Source organism: Desmodus rotundus, chromosome 7 (genome assembly GCF_022682495.2).
Source record: "Desmodus rotundus isolate HL8 chromosome 7, HLdesRot8A.1, whole genome shotgun sequence".
Classification (NCBI taxonomy): domain Eukaryota; kingdom Metazoa; phylum Chordata; class Mammalia; order Chiroptera; family Phyllostomidae; genus Desmodus; species Desmodus rotundus.
In genome coordinates this window covers 112,204,838-112,229,998 of record NC_071393.1, presented here as the reverse complement: position 1 = coordinate 112,229,998, position 25,161 = coordinate 112,204,838, and the positions used below count along the sequence as shown (strand labels likewise).

At 40.6% G+C, this 25,161-nt stretch overlaps 1 protein-coding gene across 2 annotated transcripts in view; it reads left to right on the top strand.

Annotated features, from left to right (window-relative positions):
- Window positions 1-25,161, top strand: part of DCAF5 (DDB1 and CUL4 associated factor 5) — a 114,107-nt gene that overhangs the window by 35,104 nt on the left and 53,842 nt on the right. Inside the window, exons 1-4 of one of the 2 annotated variants that reach the window (XM_024568316.4) lie at window positions 4,533-4,681; window positions 7,432-7,468; window positions 8,304-8,443; window positions 10,259-10,388. In XM_024568316.4, the coding sequence (XP_024424084.1) occupies window positions 4,570-4,681; window positions 7,432-7,468; window positions 8,304-8,443; window positions 10,259-10,388 (419 nt within the window). In that variant the 5' untranslated portion in view covers window positions 4,533-4,569. Of the gene's footprint in view, window positions 1-4,532; window positions 4,682-7,431; window positions 7,469-8,303; window positions 8,444-10,258; window positions 10,389-25,161 lie in introns of those variants that run through there. The other variant, XM_053927596.2, reaches the window with a different exon arrangement.

Below are 25,161 nucleotides of genomic sequence, written 5' to 3'. Positions count from 1 at the left end.
TAACTGGTGGTATGCTCTTGGATCAGTGAATTTACCTTGTTCTGCCTTAGTTTTTTCACTGGCAAAATGGGGATGTTCAGGATGATCTCTTGGGTGTCTTCCAGCTCTACTGTGATCCTGGTGTTAACTTTGGATTTCTTTTTCTACTCTCAGGAATTAGAGACATTATCTTGGGATTGGTGTGCTGGAGTAGGATTTTAAAACCCTACCTCTGCTCAGTCCCACTGCTACTTGTCACCTGATTTTAGAGAAGCCATTTTATTTCATGGGGTCCCAGCTGGTTAGTTAGGGTGCTGTTGCTACTTTAATTCCTGCTTCCCATTTAATGTAAAGTTCTTAAGGCTAGGAGTCAAATAGGAGTCAAGGCTTCCATCATTGAAGCAAGCCAGTGCCTCACTTTTCACATCTTTATTTTTAGAGTGAGGGGAAAGGAAGGAGAGAGGGAGAGAAACATTAGTGTGGGGCTGCCTCTCTGTCGCATGCCCCCAGCTGGGGACCTGGCCCACAACCGAGGCATGTTCCCTGACTGGGAATTGAACCAGCGACCCTTTGGTTTGCAGGCTGGCACTCAATCCACTGACCCACACCAGCCAGGGCTCACTTTTCACAACTTTAAAATAGTGATAATGTTTCTACCCTACTTACCTAACTGGAGATGTGGAAAAATCAGATAATAGCTATATAAGTAGACTCAGCTTTTAGAACAAGAATACTAAGTAAGGACAAGGTATCAGCAGAAGTTAATATCTGTAGATGTTATCCCTCCTTTGGCTGCTTCTGCAGTAAAAGGGAAATCCATATGATGCTGCCTTCCCCTTTCAGGGGTGTCCAACCCATGGGCTGCATGCGGCCCAGCACAAAATCATAAATTTACTTAAAACCTTTCTTTGGCTCATCAGTTTTTGTGTGTTTGTGTATTGAACGTGTGGCCCAGAGACGCCACAAGGTTGGACACTCCTGCCTTATCTCTTCGTACTTGCAGGCGCACTTCCCTGACTTAGGGAGTGCCACAGGGCCTGCAGCTTTGTGACCTTGGGCAAATCACCCAACCTGAATTTACCCCAGGGCCAGATACAGCCTTTACTGAGGACTCCATTCAGCCTGTAAAATCAGGTTGCTATCTTCTCTTGAAAAATGGGAAGACCTGGCAACATGAAGCCTGCATTCCCCTAAAGCAGAAATTTTCAAGTGGTGTGCTACAAGAATTTTTAAAACATGTAATACCTGACTAAATAGTCAGGGGCACTGACCTTTTCCCTCTTGAATTGTCTGATTAAAAAATGACAACAGCCAACGCAACAACAGCCATCTGGTGTGAATGAATAAAAATTATACTTTTTTTTTGGTCAGATTAGCAAAAAATATTTTTTGATGTGCCACAGAATTTTAGTAATTAGTTTATGAGTGCCATGAGATGAAAAAGGTTGAAAATCGCTGCCCTATGCCAGTAACTGCCTGGAAGTGAGTACTGGCTTGTCCTCTCTGGTACTTGGCTTGATAATCTATAAAACCCATGATAGTAGAGCTATTATGATCCTCATTTTATATTTGATAAAACTCAGGCTCAGGGAGATTAGATTAGAAACATGAGTAAGTAGAAGGAATATGTGGGCCTCTTACCTTTTAATTTTCCACTTTTTACAGAGACTTGAGCGCAAAGAAATATTTCTCAATGAACATACTCTTGGGTCAGGCTTAAAAAAATAATAATAAAATAAAACAACAAAAACCAAAAGCTTTATTTTCATGACCTTAACTTGTAAATAATATAACATTTAGATAACACTACCCTAGGCCAGAAAACTCATAGTTGAAATAGACAAATCCTAAACACAGAACACTGTGAACCACACTTAAGGGAGTGTCTGGTAGACAACAAAATAATTTCAAGAAGGAGTCAGAACTTGATGTTGACCAACAATGGAAGGAAGAAAGAATTCAAGAAACAAAGGAACTCAAGGAGCAAAGGCAACTTTTTTCTAGAGGGAGAAGAATGAGTATGATTTGATCACTGTATCTTCTAGTGTTTTTTAAATTGTTAAAGGAAATATGTTTATGGCAAAAAGTCAAGTAGTACAGGAAGTTATAAATGAAAACATAAGTTTCCCAACAGTATATACCCAAAGAATTGAAAGTAGGAACTTGAACAGATATTTGTCCATCCACGTTCTTAGCAACATTATTCACAATAGCCAAAATGTCCATTGATGAATGAATAGTTAAACAAAATGTGGTGTGTGTGTTTGTGTGTGTGTGTGTGTTTATATATAATGGAATATTATTCAGCCTTAAGAAGGAATGAAATTCTGATACATGTTACAATATGGATGATCCTTGAAAACATGCTAAGTGAATAGCCTGACACAAAAGGATAAATGTATGATTCCACTTATATGAGACACCTGAAGTAGTCAAATTCATCGAGGCCTCAAGTGAAATGGTGGTAATTGGAGGCAAGTGGAAGTTACTGTTTATTGGTACGGAGTTTCAGTTTAGGATGATATAAAAGTTCTGGCGATGGATAGTGGTGATGGTTGCACAACAATGCAAATGTACATAATGCTACTGAATTGTACACTTAAAAACAGTTAAAATGGGCCCTGGCTGGTGTGGCTCAGTGGATTGCACTCCACCTGCGAACTGCAAGGTTGCCGGTTCCATTCCCGGTCAGGGCACATGCCTGGGTTGTGGGCCAGGTCCCCAGTTGGGGGTGTGCCAGAGGCAGCTGATCATGTATCTCTCGCACACTGATATTTCTCTTCCTCTCTTTCTCCCTCCCTTCTCCTCTCTCTAAAGTAAATAAAATCTTTTTAAAATGGTTTAAATGGTAAGTTTTATGTTACATATATTTTACACATCTTTAAAACTCTTCAAAACCCTAGCCTACATGTGGTATCCATTATAAAAAATTTCTTTTATAGCCATCTAGATATGCAAATAAAAGCACAGATATGGCCTGGCTGGTGTGGCTCAGTAGACTGAGTTCTGGTCTGTGAACCAAGAGGTTGCTGATTCGATTCCCCATCAGGGCACATGCTTGGATTGCGGGCCAGGTACCCAGTTTGGGTGTGCAAGAGGCAACCGATAGATGTTTTTCTCCCTTTCTTTCCCTCTCTCTCAAAATAAATAAAATCTTTCTTAAAAAAGCACTGGTATGCAAGTTTAAGTATATTCATTCAATATCTACTTTCAGGGGCAGTTATTTAGGTGCTGGGGACTTTGCAGTGAACAAAATAGACAAGCTTCCTGCCATCGTGAGGCTTCTTAAAAATTTGTTTTAATGAGTGGATGTTGGTATGCATACTATTTTACACCTATTTTCCCCCTTAACAAAGAGCTTTGGACAAGTGTCCAAGTTCTTAAGGCTCTGCAGGTCTAATGGCTCTGTGGTATGTCTCTACATGGTATGGATGTGCTGCGATTTGTGTCTGTTGTATTGAGTGGAGTGGGGGAGGCAGAGGTACAGTTTGCTGTGGTTTGCTGCCTGTGTTTGCTCCTGTTGTAACTTAAAATTTTATTAGGAATATGCCCTGGTTGGCATGACTTGGTGGAATGAGTGCCGGCCTGGGAACCAAAGGTTCTCCAGATGGATTCCTGGTCAGGGTACATGCCTAGGTTGTGGGCCAGGACCCCAGTGTGGGCGCACGAGAGACAACCACACATCGATTTTTTTTTTTTAATTTTTATTAGGAATATAATATAAGCTTGTTAAAGTGAAGCAATGCCAATAAAAAAAGTAAAAGTAAAAACTCTAGACTCTGTCCTCTACCTCTCTTTTAATCTTCTTCCCTGGAAGTAGTAACTACTGTCAACAGTGTGTTGCATCCTTCCATATATTTTTAATGTGTCTTCAAATATAAAGAATACATAATACATAGAATATAAATATTCTTATTCCATAGGAGCTGACTCACACAGTGTAATATAGCTCATTTAATTCAGATTTTTTGAGAGTTATGTAGAGGAAGGAGTTTGACTGAAGTTCATGAGACCTAGATTCTGTCTAGATTCTGCTACTGTAACAGACAGGCCATTCCTTGTTTGTCATTTGTATGGTGTCCCACAGTCAATGAGATCACATCAAGGAGAGTGCTTTGAAAACTAGTATGCTACAAAGATTTAAGTTCTTTTGTTGAAAGCACTAGAAACCAATTCAGGTACTGGTAAATAACCCCCTCCTCCCCAAAAAGTCCTTAATGGAAGGATTTTAGGTAGTAAGTGAAGAAATATTTAAACAACTAGGTCTCTGGAAAGTCAGGAACAGGGTGGCTTTGATGATTTCAATATCAGTGCTTATTCCTTTCCTTCTCTGCATTGTCTGTTCGAGATTTAATTCCTAGGGAAAAATGAGTGGCTTAGGGGCCGTGTATTTACCGACGGTTAAGGGGGTTGAGCCCTGGGTTTATGTGCCCCATCAGAATCTCATGGAGCTGGGGAGATGCAATTTTGGAAAAGGTGGGATTCAAAGCTAGCAAAACCAAGAGTCACCCTTGAAATATGAGCTGTTTTAACCCTAGATTCTTACTCCCCTCTTAAGGAGGAGATGATCGCCGGGTTCTGCTATGGCACATGGAACAAGCTATCCACTCCAGAGTCAAGCCCATACAGCTGAAAGGAGAGCATCATTCCAACATTTTTTGCCTGGCTTTCAACAGTGGGAATACCAAAGTATTCTCTGGAGGTGAGAAGGGAGATTTCCGCATGGGGAAATTCACTGTGGCTAGTATTTTACATAAAGAGGTGCTAAAATAACTCCTTATTTTTCTTTATTTCATTATTCTATAGAATTCCTGGTTTTCCATAGCTTGCCTTTTCTGCATTTCAGCAATTTAGACACATGTATTAGAGTAATCCATCCATCCCAATTTACCTTCCTCCTTTTCCCTTGCTCCCTGCCCCCTCTCCCTCCCTCTTTCCTTCCTCCCCTCCCCTTCTCTCCTCCCCCTCCCCTCTTCTTTCTTTCCTTCCTTCCTTCCCTCCCCCCCTCCCCCTCTTCTGCCCTGCCCTCCCTTTCATTCGTTGACGCTCATTCTTTTTCTCTTTTTTTGGTAGAACATTTTTTACATTGTAATCTGCTACACAGACACATACATATTTGAAACAGTACTTAACATTACTATGTGTGGTACACTCTGATTTTTTTGTTTGTTTGTTTTGTCCTATTTCATTTTTTAGGATTTTAAAGGTTGTGGCTCAAATCAATCTTGTGACGCATGGATGGCTCCTCTTTGAAAAACATTGTGTTAGGGTGTAACTGGAGGGCTTGTGCTCAGGCCAGCCTCTTCGTGATGGCTACCATCAGCTAACCACACACACTCCTTTCCGACCAGCCAGCTTCTAGTCCTGACCGCTCTTCTGCACTGCAGATTTCCCCACTGGGTATCTCCCTGTGTGTTCCAGAAGCAATTTAAATGCTACAGATCTAAAACCAAGATGATTAGCTCTCCTCCCCTGTGCAAATATTTCCTCTTATTCCCTGGATTCCCTTTCTCAGTTATAATCCCTATTTACCCAATTACTTACATTGTTAGGGTTAACTTTAAGAATCTGCTGACACTGAAGTATTTTCAACTTACAGAAATGACAGTTTCACATGGTTCAGCCTAATAGAAATCTTGAAGTCATCCTCAAACATGCCTTTCTTTCGTGTGCACGTTCTGTTAGTCACTAGACTTGAAAGCCTCTCATTCCCTCTTTACTTTCTGTTCTCTTCCTATACCTGCTGCCCTGGTTCAGACCCTCGTCTTTGACCTGGACTATTGCAGTGTCCTGTCATTTCTGCTACCAGTCTCTAATCCTCCTTTTAATTCATTGCTTATGCATGTTTTCTTTTTAAAATAAAGGGCTTTTTTTCTTTTTATCAAATGTATTAGGGTGACATTGGTTAATAAAATCAGAGGTTTCAGGGGTACAATTCTATGACACATCATCTGTGTTTTGTATCGTGTGTCACCACCCCAAGTCATGTCTCCTCCATCACCATTTATCTCCCCTTTACCTTCTCTCTCGCCCTGCTCCCCTTTCCCTCTGGTAGTCACCATACTGTTGTCTCTGTCTGAGTTTAAAAGCAAAGGCTTAACCATGTGAATCTTTTTGACCCTATAGTGTCCACAGGGTACAGTTTGATCCCCAGTCTACTCTCTGGCCTCATCTCCCTCCCCCTGCATCTTGTACTCTAGTCCACGAAACCATTTGCCATCAGGTGGTTTAGGTGCTTTAGGTGCACGTGTGTCCTTTGCTCATGATATTCCTCATGGGTTGTCATTAATTGTCCAGTCCCCACCAATGTCCCTAAGAGTTTTGAGTAATTTGAGTTTCTGTTCAAATGTCTCCTTTTCCATTAAAACACTCTTCCCTTCTGCTGTGTACTTTCACCTTGCTCCTGAAGGAAACAATTACTCCTTTATGTGTCCCCATTTTAAGCATATCTCTACAAAAAGACAACCTGTCTTATTAATTATTTGTGTGGTTGGACCGTGAGTTTCTCAAGGCCTGGGAAGAATCTTTCTTTTCTCGCATCCCCAGCATCTCTCCTGTGCCTGCTACCCAGATGGCATTAGTATGGGTTTGATTTACTTCACAAGGACCCACAATAGAGTTTAGAGCCAGGGATTTAAGATGACCTGGGCCACTGCTAATTTTACACTCTATTTAAATGACTTTTGGTTGTGCTTTCAGCATAAAATGGAAGTTTTTTACTTTCTGTCTTTTCATGGTTAGGTTATTCTTTTTGGCTGTATAAACTATTTGAAGGTGGGACTACACATAATCATGAATGTATTTTTAGATTTCTTGATGTGATAAAGAAAAATGCAAGAAACAAAAATTGTAAATAAAAACTTTCCCATTATTTAGAATCATATAGTCATCAAATTCTAATGCTATAAGAGATGACGAGGATGTGAATAGTAGTAAACATTTACTGGGGGCTTTCAAGTGCTCGGCTCTATTCTGAATGCTTTTTACAAATGTGCTCCTATCCTTACAGTAAAACTATAAGGTAGGTATAGTTGTTACATCTATTTTGCAGATAAAAACTGAGCCATAGAAAAGTTGCAGGTAATATTCCAGGTCTCGCAGTTAATGCGTGTTTTGTTTAAAAAATAAAGAAATAAAAAAAAGCTAGCTCGAATTGATTTGTCCTTGATCGTTTACTTTTTCCTTTATGGCCACAGCTTTTTTTTTTTTACACTGGGTGATACATTTTGGAAACAGTTATGGTATACCTAGTTGTTACTATGCTTTTGAAATTTTCTAAAAGAATATCCTATCCTTAATTATTTTTTAATATCTTTTTTCTAAGTCCTAATTTGTATTAACATTGACTTCGTTCATATTTAATTTCCCCTGAAAACCTTAAAATACTGAATTGTAATGTGGACAGGGATCATTTTCTTGGAATGATCACATGTCTACTTTTTTCCCTTACAGGAAATGATGAGCAAGTCATCCTCCATGATGTTGAAAGGTAAATAGATTGTTAGTATGTGAAGGTGATTGACTCGGTTTTTCGTATGAAAAGCAGCCCAAAGTAGTTCGTGTTTTTTGAAGAAGAAAAAAAATAACATGAAACCAGCTGTCCTTTTCTGAAGAAGATTAATAAAATTTTGATTAAAAAGAAAAAAGACTTGCAAAGTTGGTATGAAATGTAGCTTTCAGGTGAAAACTTAAAAGGAGAGTTGGAAGGGAAGGAAACATAATAATAATAGGTAGGATTTATGTGCCAGCCCCCATTCTAAGTGCTTTGTATGTGTTAATCAATTTACCCCATACAATAATTCTACGAGGCAGTACTATATGCTCTCAATTACAAATGAGGAAACTTAAAGTGAGGTGGTGCCAGGATCTGAACTTAGGCAACCTGGCCTCAGAGCTTTTACCACTATGCCAGACTGTCAGTAGATCCCTCTTTTACCCAGCTGGCATCAGACCTGGCTGCTTTAAAGCTTTTCCTTTTTGTAAATCAAGTGGCACCCCCAGATCTGTACACAAGCAGAGGCATTCTATAGTAAGCGAAAACATGAAACTCACCTGTTGAGTCACTTTTAAATATGCTCATTTAGTGCAAAAAGCAAACCTACCATAAAATCTATAAAAAGTCTCAATAGTGCTTTTCTTTTTTCACTTGAAAGTTGAATGCCTACTTTTAAAGGAAATGTAATATCCGTTTGGTTTAGTTAGGTTGCCTGTCTCCTGGAAATCAAAGGGAACACTGCCCTAGGAACTAGAGGGCTGGGACTCTGCGCTATCTGTGTGTATGTGTGTGCACCTGTGTGCCCCTCTCTCTGCTCTCTGTCTCTCAGCAGTGAGACCTTGGATGTGTTTGCTCATGAAGATGCAGTATACGGCTTGTCTGTGAGCCCAGTGAATGACAACATTTTTGCCAGCTCCTCAGATGATGGCCGGGTTCTCATCTGGGACATTCGGGAATCCCCTCATGGAGGTAGGGTCACTGTGCAAAAAGCTGTTGGATTGTGTTGAAGGGTTTGATGTCAAGTTCACTGCAGATTCAATTTATGACCTGAGTACCCTGGGTGGGAGTGAAGTAAACGGAGAGGAAACTCTCACATAGGGGCACAGATGTGTGTTTCTGGAGGTCCTGCCCTACCCCTAAGTGGTCAGAAGTGAGGCCCCTTGCCAGTCCTTTCTAGCCACCTGTGAATCTCCTCCAACCCTTGTACCTATAGTAAACACCTCAACAGCTTGGTATTTAGTGGCCCCAAGGAGCAGAAGAGGTGGTGCCTCATTGTAGAGCTTAGCAAGCAAGAGCCAGCTCTGTGTGTGGTTCTGACATGCACACATTCTTGGTTATTTACAGAGAAGGGGGTGTTATGCACTTTTTTGAATCCTAATTTCAGGCTTGTTTTTTTGCTAAAAGAACCACAGAACTTAACCTTAACTGTGTATAAGGAACTTAAAATGACAGCAAATAAACTCTGTTTACAGGGAATTATCTGGGTAACTTCTTCCTCCAAATGTGTTTTGAGTCTCCGAAAGTGTAAAATGAAGAATTGTTTTGTCGAATTTTTCTGAAGTTCTTCAGGAAATGCATTTTTTAGCTCATTTCCTGCAGAGAGATTTCTCTCTGTAACTCTGCCTATCTTCAAAGGCTCTTTCCTCCAATACTACCCTGGGTGCCACCTCTATCCCCACGCCTGGTGAAGCTTTGTCATGATTATGCCTGTGTACATAGAGGTACTTTCCTGCTTGCCTTGTCTGGCAGGATCTGGGCCTTTTTATTATTCTATATTCTAAGCATTTAACATGCTGGGCTGTGCCCATTATTGAGGTTCAGGCTATAAGAGAGGCTTGTACTTAGGGGCAGGCAGGTAAGGTAGCTGCAAGCAGCAGCTATGGTGGAGTCACCACATGCTTGGCAGGTAAAATTCTCCTTTGTCTAAACCACATGCTGGGTGGGATGACTGAGTCCCACCCCTTCCACCACCCCATACAGGGGCCTATGAAGTGTCACATATGGAAATTATAGATTGGGGAATGCTTTCTATTGCTTCTAAACAACTTCCATAGGAGTATGTCCTCCCAGGTAGCAAGTAATTCCTTCCTCACTTGAAGCTAGCTAATATAGTCAAAGGGCTGGTGGATTGCTAGGTGAAGTTGATTAGGAGCTGGCTAGATGCAAGTTCGGGTGTTAGGTGTCTTGTGTTGTTGTTAAAATATTCCAATACTGGGGATGAAATCATAAAATTCTAGACAGAGACCATTTTCTTTTCAATTTAGGGAACAATATGACCAGAAGAGAGAACTACTATTATTTTTACTTGGCTTCATTTTTCTTACTGTATTGCTTTGTCTTCATTAAATTTTTATATAGTTTTAATACTTTTAATTTCTAAAACTCATAAATTTGGGTTAAAGTATAATAATCCTATCAGTATTTAATCGTGAATTTTTTCAGCTCACGTGGAATTCAGTTTTACTTACTGTAAAGCAGATTACTTCCTTTTTATGGTGACTGTCTCTGTTTTATCACAAGATCTGAATAGGTGCTCTATGTATTTCTGAATATTATAGCTTAAAGTCTGTTTATATATATTTCAGTTGCTTTTTTCTATGTGTGGAAAGTGTGTGCTAGAACTTACAGGAATCTTGTGAGTAAAGACGACCGAAGTGGGGCTCCAACCCCTTTGGCATGGTCATTGAAGGGTGTGCTCCTACTTGCATTCACATTCTTGCTCGTCTTCCTGGCCCTGGCCCAAAGGTGCCCAAAATGGACTGACAGTAGTTTCTTTCTTCACAGAGCCCTTCTGCCTGGCCAACTATCCATCAGCCTTTCACAGTGTCATGTTTAACCCTGTGGAGCCCAGGTTGTTGGCCACAGCCAACTCAAAAGAAGGAGTAGGACTCTGGGATATTCGGAAACCTCAGAGGTGAGCTTCTTTATTCATAAGGTGTTAAAACTTTACCCCACCTCAACTTTCAGGTAATGTGATCAGCCAGCAAGAGCTGTGAGAAACTGCTTGGCAGCTGATCTCAACTGGACATCTCCTAACATGCACTGAAGTCTCTGAAGCCAGGGAAGCTGTGTTTCCAGGGACAGGCAGTGTGAGAAATCACGCTGCTTGCTGAGGAGGAGTCTGGACTCTCCACAAGGTCAATTCTAGGCAAATATATGAAGTAGGAGGGAGAGCCTGCCTTCAGTATCACCTTCTGTCTTCAGCCCCAGGTTTCCCCAGATGCCTGGGAGCTTTTTTTTTTTTTTAAATGTCTGTTACTGGTATGGTTCTTCTCCTTCCTGGTCTCTAGTCACTCTCTCCAAAGGTAACCACAGTGAACGGTTTTATTACATACCTTTTGGGAACATAACTTATTACATATAATAGCATGTATGTATGTCCTTTAAAAAATTTAGACTAAAGGAATCATGCATAATATCCACTCTTCTCAACTGTTTAAAAAATTATATACTGGAATTTTATTCATATCAGCACTTATAGACCTACTGCTTTTTTAAAAATATATTTTTATTTATTTTTAGAGAGAGGGGAAAAGACATCAATTGGTTGGTTGCCTCTTGTACATGACCTGACAGGGACCGAACTTGCAACCTAGGCATGTGCCCTGATGGGGAAGCCAACTGCGACCTTTCAGTTTGTGGGAGGATGCCCAACCAGCTGAGCCACACCGGTCAGGGCCAGACCTAGCAAACTTTTTAAATGGCTACCTGATGTTTCAGTTATATGATATACCCAACAGTCAGGACTTCTTGTTGTAGGTAATGCAGCATTGAACCCAGTTGCCCATCTGTCTTCAACTACCTGTGCAAAAATATCTGTAGGGAGTTGCTGCCTTGAAGGGTGTGTGTTTTCACATGGTTCGTAAAAATTGTCAAATTGTCTCACCACTACCAAAGGCTTATGATTTATAAGCCCACCAGCTGTGCATGAGTTCACGTGTTTCTCCAGACTCTCGCCAGCACTTAAACTGTTGTTCGTCTTATGGGAGGAAAATATTATCTCGTTTTGGTTACTTCTTCAGTGGGTGAGATTATGTGGTTTCTTTGGTGCCTATAGTTTTCAAAGCCCAGACTAGGGAAAAGTCATCTATTAAGGCTAATTGGCAATCTTGACTGATTCCTTTCTTGTAAGAGGAAGAGCACAGTGCTGTGGAGACTAGGATGGTTTTACCTGTTACTTTCAACTCTTCGGAGGTTCTGTGTGATTTTATGGGTAGGAATCAGAAAAGGGGCATGAAATATTCTTGGGGTCCTGTTCTTTATCCACCGGTGTTTAGGAATTAAATTACAGATCTTCTCTGTCTGAATTCTCTCGGTACAAGTTGGTCTGGGGGAGGAAGAAAGGGCCCTTTGTCCTTTCCATGCAGGATTCTTTATGCCAAGTTCGCAATACATGATTTGTCTCCTAAACACAGCTGCCTAGAAACTCCAACCCAGATCTCGGGGCACTTCTGAATCCCCTGAGAGGACAAGCTTGGAACTAGGGATACTTGAAGTCTAGGGAAATATTTCAGGGAATTTGTGAACCCCTTATAATTGCAGGTAAAATGGTGTCTGCTTGTATATCTGAATAAGCACACATGGCATTCTCCCCCACCCCACCCCCCAAAGACAGGGAAAGAGCATTTACTAGGTTCTAATGGAGACCCTTAACCCCCAAGAGGATAAGAGTTGCTTGGTGTTCTAAAGATGCTAGATTTAGAGCTTATTGTGGGTTCTTAGCAGGCTAATAGGTGACTTCTAGCTTGTAAGAGGTTGTTCATGTGAGTGAATTCTGGGCCTACTCAAGAGGCCTTCTGGCCTCTTAGAAATGAATATAATCATCAAGAATCAATAAGGGGGCTTTTTCTTGGCTTAACCTTTGGATCATTCCATACTGGAATGGTTTCTCTGACCTACCCCAAGCCTCAGCTGTACTTCCCTGCTTTAGCTTGATAACCCGTAGAAGTGTGAGCAAGGTTGTGTTTTTCTTATTGCTGCCATGAAATAAGCTGGTTAGAAGGCTGACTGGTAGAATAAAATGTCGGCTCTGGTAGGGACTTCAGTTATCACCGGATCTGATGTCCTCGTACTGATCTAGCCCAGCAAGGTAAGGAGAGGCTGAAGAACTTGATGGTTTAGAGTGAAGGATAAGGAAATCCAGACACAGAGGTAAATGTGTGTGCGCACGCCTGTGTCTGTCTGAGTGATATCCCCCACCCTTTTTTAATCATTTAGGACCCCTGTGTGGTCTAGTTCTTTTAATCTGTGCCTTCTTGCAACAGAACTTTGTAATAATTCCTCTCAGGTTTTTCCAATACAGACCTGTCCAGCTCTGAAGTTGGTCCAACTCCAAGTCTTAAGACTTTCTGCCTCTAAAAGTTAAACTTCTTTTTACTGTCTCCTGGTCCAGTCCCTTGTCTGCATGCTAGTTTTTCAACTTTCTTGATCTTCTAACTCTGGAAACTTGGATGTGCTATTTATCTTGATGCAAAGCTTCAGAACAGAGATTGTAAACCCGTTGCCCACAGGCCAGATTCAACCCACAGAAATATTTCGTTTGGCCTACATGATGTAATAGTGTTTGGAAAGTTACACAGAATAATCACAATTTCTAATATCTCTTGAAAAAGTGACAAGATTTGTTATCATTGGACCTTTATTCTTATGTGGCAACAGTCAGCTGAAACCGAGTCATGAATTCCTCTTTAAACCTTTAGGGTGTGTTATGGGTCCCACCACTTCTTAATGTCTTTTTTTAAAACTCTTCACCCAAGGATATTTTTTTTTTTCATTGCTTTCAGAGAGAGAGAGGAAGGGGGAGAGATGGGGGATGGCGAGGGGGTGGGAGAGAAGGATGTGAGATGTGAGAGTGAAATGTGGATTGGTCGCCTCCTGCATACACCCGAACCGGGGATCATACTTGCCCAGACTGGGGATTGAACCCGCAACCTGGTATGTATGTGCCCTGACCAGGAATTGAACCTGCAATGTTTCGGTTGTGGGACAACCCTCCAACTGTGCCACACTGGCCAGGGCCACTCGTTGATGTCTTAATCTAAGTGTGCTTTCCTCATTTACATTACTTGCTGGGCAAAGTCTGCTTTAGCAATTTTAGTGGTAATGAGTGGGCCATCGGCGGGGAACTTTGAGTGTAAGTGACTGCATGAGAGAGAAAACTTCACGTATGCAAACACACATGGCATGTTTGGACAAGGTTTCACTTATTCATTTGGCTTATTTCTGCTGGTGTCTTACAACAGTCCTCTCCTTTGTCACTGCCAACATCCCCATTACATCTTGTGAGACTGTTGCAGTGGCCTCTGAACAGTTTTCAGTACTGAGACCCTTTAACGCCTGAAGTATTCAGGGAAAGTGAAGTCCCCCCACTGTTACTCTTCTTGTCTCAGACTTTCTATGGTCTGTTTTAGCTGTCTGCTCACGCACCACCTCTCTCCTCAGATCTTTAGTTTCTGTCAGGGACTGCTAGTTCTGTGACAGGTAACAGTGTCTTGCTTTGACAAGAATAGTCAAAGAGAGTGGTTCTTTCCCACTCAATGATAAAACTAGGGCAAGCCAGGAATTCCTGTGAAGACTTAACTCATAAGATGACGCCTTTACATGTTGTGGAAACGACACACGTAAAACTGGGCAATGAACTCACGTTCCTACTATCAGAAAGAAATTGCTCTTGGGACCTTGCCTGGCTTTGTAGTCCTCGAGGTCCAGTGTCCATCCTGTAGAGACTAAATTAAGTGTGGCTCCTCGCCTCTGAACAAGTCAGACCACCTGTGCCCACGCTGCATTTGAGGGTTGCTCGTACTGTTCTGTGGAAAATAGAGCCTGGGGTGTGACCCGAAAGTCTGGAAAAGGCACGCATGCTCTCATGTTTGTTGAAACTTTAAAGAGTGAGGCTCTCCAGTCATGGCCTCCTTCCTCTCAGAATGCAAGGCCATTGGGGTACAAAAAGATTTCTTAAATTCCTTAAACAAGATCCCAAAAGCTCTATATATGAATTTTTTTTTTGACAAATTAGATTTCATTCAAATTAAGAATTTCTATTCATCAAAGACACCATTAAGTGAAAAGGTGAGCTAAATAACAAGCCATAGTCTGGGGGAAAATATTCATGATGCATGTGTTGAGCAAGAATTCATATCCAGAATATATAAAGAAATATGAATTGGTAAGTAAAAGACACAAAACTCAGTTTTTTAAATGAGTGGAAATGGCCCTGGCTAGTGTGGCTCAGTGGATTGACCCTGCCAGTGAACCACAGGGTCACCGGTTTGATTCCCAGTCAGAGCACATGCCTGGGTTGTGGGCCACATCCCCAGTAGGGGGCGCGTGAGAGTCAGCCACACACTGATGTTTCTTTCCCTCTCTCCCACCCTTCTTCTCTATCTAAAAATAAAATAAATAAAATCTTTTTTAAAAAGTAAAAAAATAAATGAGTAGAAATGTTGAATAGGTGCCCCACAAAAGAAGATATCCACATAGTGAATTAGCACTTGAAATGTGCTTAAAGCTTCATTACTCATGAGGGAAGTACAAATTAAAACCACAAAGAAGTATTGCTATACACCTTGAATGGTGAAAATTAGACTCTGATAGTACCAATTGTTGACAAGGGTTTGGAGCAACTGAAACTCCTGTGCATTTAAGGTGAGTGTAAATTGGTACAACCACTTGGGAAAACTATTTGTCAATACTGACTAAAGCTACACGTGACTCCATGACCCAGCAATCTCACTCTTCGGTATAGCTAAGAGAGAGGAGTACACGTTTCTACCAAAGACATGTGCAAGAATACTCTCAGTTGCTTTATTCATAATAGCCCAAAGCTGGAAACACCACAAATGTCCCTCAAAGAAGAAATGGATAAGTAAACTGCAGAAGAGCCACGCAGTAGACTATTGCGCAGACATGAAAATAATGAACTACAGAAACACACATTAACATGGTTGAGTGTCGTAGCCCTAATGTTGAATGAAAGAAGCCGGATACAAAGGAGTGTGTGATTCCATTTGTATGCTGCTACGGACAGACAAGTTACAGAACTCAAAACAGTGGTTACCTCTGGGTAGGGCAATGGAAGGCTTAGGGAAACTTCTGTGGTTCTACATCTGTGGTAGTTTCGTGAGTGTATACTTCTGTAAAAATTTATTGAGCTATATATATACTTAGAATTAGTGCACTTTACTACATATTATGTTATATCCTAAAGTACACATTTTTTAAAGCATCAAAGGTCACTTTTACCTTCAACTGTGTATTTACCTTCGTCCCTACAATTCTGATTGTTGTAGCAATATCTCCTCTTTAGGGAGCAACTCGAAGGGACAGAAGAGGGAGGGGAGAGTCAGGAGGACCCAGCAATGTATGTAGATGGTGTTACAGAAAACTGCAAGAGAAAAGCTAGCGGTCGAAGGAGTTTAGTTGTCAGAATGAAGGGGGACATGTCAGCCTTCTGGTCCTTTCTTTATCTCTTCTCCACTCACCCAGTTTTACTGTCCATGTGTACGTGCACAATAGTCAGGCAAGTTTTCCATACACTGAAACCTTTCTTAAAAAGCTTTTTTTCTTCCTAAAACTGTATTCCTTTTTCTTTTTTTTAATGTCACTGTCACTTTTATAGTCATCCTGACTGAAATCCCTTCTGTCCCTTCATCCCTCTGCCATAACCAGCCTTGCTCGGCTAGTGCCTAGCCACTGTTTTCAGTTCTTAACACCCCTGCACCACTTCAGGCCTACCAGTACTGCACTGGCTTCTTAACTCCCCTCTTGCTACTGGCATACAGCACATATCCTTAAACATCCCTTTTGCCATTGCCCTACCCAGGGCTCTGGTGGCTTCTCATTATCTTTGTTTGTGGTCGTTATCCACAGAACCGCATTACGTGGTTTCTCCAAGAAAACGTTTTTTTGGAGTGACTGTATTACGACCTACTTTATGGATAAAATATTAAAACTCCTTAAGCAAGCAATCTGCCCCTTCTCTGGTGCCAGTGTCCCATCTTTTATTCCTCCTCCACATACAAACGCACATAAAGGAGAATTTCTCCCTTCTTGATTTTTCTTTGCCTATTCATGTCCTAGGCACCCCTCAAGCTCCAAGATCAAATGGTAGCCCATCAGGGAAAACATCCTTGTTACCTGTTCTTAAAGCTTCCTTTACTCACTGTCCTAAGCACCTAGCACAATTTTGGCACAGAGTATGTGTTGAACGAAGTTTTCCCTTACTTCTAGAGCAGGGGTGTCAAACTCATTTTCACCTGGGACCACATCAGCCTCGCGGTTGCCTTCAAAGGGCCAAATGTAGTTTTAGGACTGTATAAATGTAACTATTCCTTAACAGTTAAGCGAGAGCTCGGCGCTGCTACCAGGTAGAAATAAGGTGCCAGGCCAGATAAAACAAGGTGGAGGGCCGAATTTGGCCCGTGGGCCTTGTGGTCTAGAGGAAGGGATTGCTCTATTTAGAGCCTCTGTAAAGGACATACAGTCTGTGACATTCACGTTGCATGTCTCAGTCACTGCTTTTCCCATCATTGGTTATCTTTAATATGACTATGTCTTCTATCCAGCTAGATCAGTGTTATGGCCTTGATTTCCTTCTCAGTGCCCAGAAATTGCTTCTTAGAAAGGAGACACTTGTCCTAATTTGTACTATTACTTGTCATACTTTTCTGTGGGTTTTTTAAAATTGATTTTTAGAGAGAGAGGAAGAGAGAAACATCAATTTGTTGTTCCTGCTAATGATGCACTCATCAGTTGATTCTTATATGTACCCTGACCAGGGATTGAACCCACAACCTTGGTGTATCGAGATGATGCTCTAGCCAACTGAATAGTTTCTGACCAGGACTTTTCTGTGGATTTTTAAGGACAAGGCCATGTTTTATTAATCTTCAATCTCTAGTACCTAGTATAGTACTTAGAATGTTATGGACCCTCAGTAAATAATGAATGTAGTATTTTACTCATCCCAAAATAGTCTATATTTTCAAAACTATCTTTCTGTAACGTTTTCTGGACCTATAATTCCCTTAGTGTAATGGCATGGATCAAAATGTCTAAGGAATAAACCCCTAGAGTTGGTTATAAGGGTTCTTGCTGGACTTTGAAAGCTTTGGATTAGAGTTATGTGGGGGAACCAGGGATTCTGGCAAAGTTGCTTTCTGGCTTTTAGGCCACAAGGTGGAGCTCTACAATCAGCTTTGTCCACTGGAATTCAGGGCTTCTGTTATCAGAATCACCTGGGTAGCCCTAGCCGGTGTGGCTCAGTTGGTTGAAAAGTCGAATGTTCTCTCCCTTTTGGGGCACGTGTCTAGGTTGTGGGTTTGGTACAAGAGCAACTGATGGATGTTTCTTTTTCACGTGGATATTTCTCCTTCACATCAATGTTTCTTCTCTCTCCTTCCCTTCTCCTCTCTCTAAAATCGATGGGCATTTCCTCAGGTGAAGATAAAAATAAAATATATATATATTTAAAATTCTACAGTTTAAAAAAACCCCACAAAACAAGAATCACCTGGAGAACTTGGTAAAGTGCTCCTTCCTGGAGCATAGACCCAGAGATGGAATTGTTGATCTGGTTGGTGGGTCCTGTGAATCTGCCATTTTAAAAGAGATACCCAGGTGATTTAGCAACTTCGCTTATCCTGCAAGATGGAAGCTGTGGTTATTCAGAGGTCCTTGTTGAAGTTGCTGCTGTGTTTATTCAGACCCAGGGTCTTTGACTTTGAGACTATAGCTTCCCTGTGTCTATTGCTTCTCATCAAGCACAAATGTGCCTTTTATAATAAGAGGCTTAGCTTTGGACCAGAGCATCTGGGGAATGTCTGGTGTGTGGGTAGGAGTTCCAGAAGCATGTACTTACCCTTCCTTTAAAACTCCCCAAGTCTTGTTACTCAGAAGGAGGTGATATGAAGTCCCCAAATCAAGTGGACTTTCTTACTTTAAAATCCTATCTTTTTTCATTTTAGCCCTGACTGGTGTGGCTCAGTGGATTGATTGCCAGCCTGCAATCCAAAGGGTTACCAGTTCAATTCCCAGTCAGGGCACAGGCCTGGGCTGTGGGCAGATCCCTGATTGGAGGCATGTGAGAGGCAACCAGTTGATGTATCGCTCACACACTGATGTTTCTTTTCCTCTCCTTCTCTCTCCCTTCCCCTCTGTCTAAAAATAAATAAATCAAATCTTTTTATGGGAAAAAACTTCACATATATATTAAAGTAGAATAGGGAAATGAACTCTAGTATAGCTATCATCCAGCTTCAATAATTAATCCATAAACAAAATCATTTATTTCTCATCTGTGACCTCCCCAATTATTTTAAATCAATTTCCATATACTATATTATTTCCCCTTTAAATACTTTAATATGTATCTCTGAAAGTAATTATTTTTTAGTTGAGGTTAAAATTCATGTAACATAAAATTAACCATTTTAAAGTAGCAGTGCATTCACAATGTTGTGAAACTACTCCCTCTATCTAGTTTCAAAACATTTTCGTCATCCCAAAATAAAGCCTACATTCATTAAGCTGTTACTCCCCAGGATACTTCTCCCCACTCCCTGGCTCTTGGCTGTCATCGATCTGTTTCTGTGGATTTATTTACCTGTTCTGGATATTTCGTACATCACGTGAACTTCTGCCAGGCTGCTTTTACTTAGCGTAATGTTTTGGAGATTTACGCACATTGCAGCATATATCAGTACTTCGTTCCTTTTTATGGCTGTACCACATTTTGTTTATCTTTTCCCCCACTGATAGATATTTGAGTTTTTCCACCTTTAACTATTATAAATAATGTTACTGTTAACGTTCATGAGTAGTATTTGAGTACCTGTTTCAGTTCTGTTTGGTCTATAGCTAGGAGTGGAATTGCTGCATCACACGGTAATCCTATGTTAAACTTTGTAAGGGACTGCCAAATTAATTTCCACGAGAAGATAATTCTTTTTAAATTATATTTTATTATTTATGCTATTACAGTTGTCCCAGTTTTTTCCCCTTTGCCCACCTCCACCCAGCCCACCCCTGCAACTCCCTCATGCAATCCCTACATTTTGTCCATGTCCATAGGTCATACGTATGTGTTCTCTGGCTACTTACTCCCTTCACCTTTCATCTGGTTTCCTCTTCCTCCCACCTCCCCTCCAACAGCTGTCAGTCTGTTCCATGTATCTGTGCCTCTGTTTCTGTTTTGCTCGTTAGTTTACTTTGTTCATCAGGTTCCACGTAAAATAATTATTTAAAAAAATATAACTACCACATTATTATCACACCTGAAATTAACAATAATTTTTGATATTTCACATTTAATTAGTGTTTAAATTTCCTTAATTGCCTCATGAATGAGTTACTTTTAATGAATCAGGATTTAAATAAGGTCCATACAAAGCAGTTAGCTGATGGGGCTTCTCAGTCTCTTTGAATTTATCGGTACTCCTGCCTCTCACTTTTTTTCTTGCACTTTGTTAAACAAACTGGATTATTTATCTTATGGAATTTTCCACATTTTAGATTATATTGATTGCACTCTTCTACTGTCAGTATGTTCTCTCCAACTCCCATTTTGTTCATGAGTTAGGATTAGATCTAGGGGCCTGAGCAGATTCAGGTTTGATTTCCTTGGGGCAGGGGGCAGGTTATAAAAATTTTCATGCACGGTGTTGTGTACATCCATAAGGAAGCTAAAAATAATACAGTTTTGTCTCCTTTTGTTTTAAAATACATTGACCAACTCTTAGTTTTGCTGTTTTAAAATACAAGCAAAGCTGGTGAAGATGTGGATAAATTGGATTACTCAAACTTTGCTGGCGGGAATGTTATTAATAGTTCAGCCACTCTGGAGAAATAGTTTGGTAGTGCCTTTATAAATTAAAGCTGAACTTAAGCGCCCCGGCCAGGTGACTCAGTTTGTTGGACCATCATCCCCTACACCAAAATGTTGCGGGTTCAATCCCCAGTCAGGGTACATACCTAAGTTGTGGATCTGATTCCCGGTTGGGGCGCATACAACGAGGCAACCTATGATGTTTCTCTACCCGCCTCCCCACCCTGTTCCTCTCTCTCTAAAATAAATTTTTAAAAAATATTCTCTGGTGAGGATTTTTTTTTTAAATGAACTTACCATATGACCCAGCAATTGCACTCTTGGGCATTATACAAGAAATGAAAACTTATTTTCACATAGAAACTTGTATATCAATGTTTACAGTAGCTTTATTCAAAATAGCTAGAAGCTACCCACATGTCTTTCTATGGGTGAATAGTTTTAAAAAACTGGTACATTTCTACCATAGGATATTACTTAGCAATAAAAATCAGTGAGCTATTGATACATGTAACAATTTGGATGAACCTTAGGGAATTATGCTGTGGGAATAAGCCAATCTCAAAAGGATGCAGTCTGCATGGTTCCATTTACTTAACATTCACAGAATATAATTATAAAGATGGAGAACAAATCAGTGGTTGCCAGGTTTAGGGATGGGAGTAGAGGGTGGATGTGGCTGTAAGAGGGTAGTATGAGGGAGTCTTGCTGGGTGTGGTGGTACAGATAAGTGTCTTAATTATGATGGTTGCAGGCAGCTCTGCATATGATGCAGTTGCATAGAGCCACACGTGCACAAACAAGTGCATTGTAACGGGTTTTGATATGAACTATACTTACGCAAGTTCATGTGGTAACATCGGGGGAGGGCTAGGTAAAGGTGTGAAGGACCTACTTATACATTTCTTTGCAACTTCCTCTGAATCTATAATCACTTCAAAATAAAAAATTAAAAAATACATGTTCTCTTTTTAAAACTGTTAATAAGGCTAAAGTTCTTCTGACTACCTCTTCCGGTTCTTGTGCCCTGCCCCTTCCCCTGCACGTAGTGAGTGTTAGGAGTTCATAGGATGTGCCTCCAGAACTTTTTCTTTGATTTTTTTGTGCTTGTACATGTACCCATAGAAAATATATGGCGTTTCTATATGCATGTGTGTTTTTCACACAAATACTGTAGAACTATTACAGTTATTCTACACCCCGACTTTTTCACTCATCACTATGTGTTGGGAATTTATCCATATACTAACATACCCATATTTATCTTGTTTCTTTTGCCAGGTAAGAACTTTAGTCAACTCTCTGATTCTCTCTGTTAAGAGCCAGCTTAGATTTTTCTTCTGGAAAGACATGACCACTCCACTCCTGTCTCTCAGGTGGAGGGTGTTCTTCCTATGTCTCTCACAGCACGTGTCCCCTGTCAGAAACACTGTTCATGCTATAGAAGGACATCGACGGCTTTCTCATCCCTCATTAGTCATGAGGGTTTCTTCCTCTTGCTTCATCTTTGAATCGTGTGCCTAGCACAGCACCTAGAATAGTTAGCAGGTAGTGAGTGTTTCTTCATTAAACACCTGCATGGATGAATGAGTTACTGAACTACAGGGCGGTGTGTGAAGTGAAAGACTGGAATCCTTCTGGCCCTGACGCATTGTCATCTGATGCTTTTCTCTTTGCTGGGTGGAATAATCTATCTCCACAGTGTGTTCTGTCAAACCTTGTTGAACCAAGAAGCAGAAGAAAACCGCTGGTCCTGTTTCTGCTGCTCATCTGTTGTGTAGTCAGGGCCAAGTCGTGTAACTGTGTCGGACCATGGTCTCTTGCACTGTGAGGTGAGAATGATGTCACCCCCACTGTCTACCTCATGGGGTCGTTGGAAGGGTTAGATAACACAAAGTACGCACAAACATTTTGGATACAAATTCAGTGAAGAACTTGTTGCTTCCTCCAGGATATCTATAGTGACATAATTCCTTCAGTGAAGTCAAAATAAAAAGCTTGAACTTTTTATTTTGCAATCACAGGTTTGACCACTTATATTTTAACTATTATTAGTCACATATTTTAGATAGGGACTTTTTGTATACTGTCAATACCCTTGGCTTCTTTTACCCATGAATTTACGCTTGTTTGGAAGATTTTCCAAGAACATTGCTAATGTTTCTGGATTCTGCATAAACCACTTTGTATTTTGAATCTTTTTTTTTTTTTTTTTTTAATAATACAACTTTGCCATTTATCTATGGGTGCTTTGGAAGTGAGATGGTGGATCGAACTCAGTGTAGTTTCAGACCTAACCTGGTGACTGTGTCCATTGCTAATCAAGGCCTGTCTGGTACTTAAACACCTATCAAAGGAGGGATATTACTTGCCCTCATTGAGGAGGACGGTGAAGAACACTGACATTTTCAGAGTCCTTTGAAAATGTTGATTTGACTATCATTATGTGAATATAAAGTAATGATTTAATTTCAAATTTAGCATCTGCACCAGAATTCTGGAGGCAAGATATGTTATTTTGGGTTTCCATTAAGTGGGTCTTTAAATTCCCTACTCTCGCTCTTTTCTCAAAGCTCTCTTCTGTGGTCCCAGTTAAAGAGGGAGTGTGTATGAAATGGCTTTTCAAAATAACAATTTTTTTTCTGATTATAGGAGAAGTTCATGTTCATTGTGGAAAAACTTGGAAAATAAAATGAAAGTTATTTAAAAAATACCTAAACCCCATGTTCTAATTAATATCTCTTGTGGGTCTCACTACATTCATCAGCCCGAATGTTTATCACTATTTCTTTTTAAATATAATTGGGTAGGGCATGTATTCAAAACCTAGGAAATTCATGGGTCGCTTTTAAGAATCCTGTTTCCCAAACTCTTTCTTATTGGCTGCTTATTAGCAAGTAGATGAATTTAACTCACTTGAAGGATGTATAGCAGTGTCACATGAGGAGGTGGAGACCTGCGTGATCATTGTCAAATCGCTTTACTTTTTGAGCCATGGTTCTTTGCCTGTGAAAGAGGACAGTGACTGGATCTCCAAGCCTCCTGCTCTTTCTCTGATTTTATGCTGCGCTGCCTCTCAAGACTAGGTTTTGTGGGCAGACAGATGTCAGAAGCCATAAGAACCTTGGTGGGGCCTGTTCTTTTTTGTTTGTTTGTTTGATTTGCTTTTTAAATGTTCTAAGTCAGGTATTTCAAACTGCTGCTCTTGATCCCTTAGATCATGAATTCAACAGCTATTTACTGAATTCCTGTTATGTATCTAGCACTGGTTAAGCACTTGGGATACACAGGGAAAAGATACAAAAGTTTATGGTCTAGTGAGAAAGGAAAAGGAAGAAACAAAATAAAATACCTACCAATATGTGATATGTAAGATGGCGATTCATGTAGAAGAGAAAAATAAAGCAGGCAGGGGAGATTGGGAGTGTTGGGGAAGTTGCATTTTTGCAAAGGGTGTCAGGAATTAAGAGGTAAGTCTCATATCTGGGGGGAACATCTGGGCTGCAGAAATCTTTTAAGTGCAAAGGCCCAGAAGGAGAAGCATACCTGACCTGTTCTTGGAACAGTAGGAAGGCATCATGTCGTTGAAGCAGAGTAAGGTAAGGTCTGGGAGGTAGAGTCAAAGACATGAGGGATGAGAATAGGGAGGGATTATCTGAGGCCTTATTGACATTATAAGGAATTTGGTTTTTACTGTGGTTGAAATGCGGGAGCCACTGGAGGAGTTTCAACAGAATAATGATGTGGTCTGACTGTGGTTCAGCATCCCACTGGCTGTTTTGTTCAGGATAAACTGAAGCATGGGTCCAAGGGTGGAAGAAGCAAGGAGACGAGGTAGGAAGCTCTTTCCATGGATCCAGTGGGTTATGAAATCAATTTAGATGTCACAAGAATTTACTGTATAACAAATGGGAGAATAGAAAATCAATACATCGCTTGTAGTAGGTGTTAAATATTATTTAATGAATTTGTGCTAAATAAGTGTGGGTATATGGGGATGATGTATAAAATGGATTACTCCAGAAAAATTTGAAAGGCATTATTTGAAGACATTTATTTACTGCCAGCTAGAGGTGACTTTGGTTTTTGGACACATTCTCAGTTAGTGGCTCCTGTATGAAACAGGCTGTCTTCCTATAATCATGTCTCATCAGTTAGCGGTTTGGCCTTCTCTCCCTGTTCCTTTATGTCCCCCTTCTCTCTTGTTTTTGTATAAGAGAAGGTACCAAATGGTGATTTTTGTTTTCACATCCTCTCCTGCTTAGGAATTTTTCCTGAGTTTGCCTCTTTCTTCTTTAACATTTCTCTGGCTTTGTGGCCTTGTACCCTAATAGCGAGCACACTCAGCCCAGTTTCTTTCCCCTTCATCAGGGACTATTTACCTGCATATATACTCCCCGCCACTTCTTCTGCGGTGTTCACTGTTGCTGTAGTAACTGGCATCTCCCTCTTTCCTCTTGCTTTTTCGTTCCTCCTGCCAAGCATTACTCATTGTACTCTCCCTCCCCGGTTTTATACACTGTGAGATCAGGACTGATGCTATGTAACCGTCTCTCGGAAGATAGAACCAGGAATAATTTTAAGATGAAGGATTAAATGGCTGCTTATGAAACTTCTATTTTGTGCAGCTTGGGGTAAAGGGGTGTTTTGAATAAGCCAGTCCATCTTGATTAACTGAGATGACTAAATGTTGAGTTCCTAAATCTGTGGGAAATTCATATTTGTTATGAAACAAATCTGTTATGGCATTGCCTCTTAATTCATTTTGAAATTTCAGTTAGTTCTGCATGACTTTTGGTATCTTTGGGACAAAGGCAAAAACTTGGACTCTAGGTCTTCAACTCTGGGCATGTCCCTGTTCTGG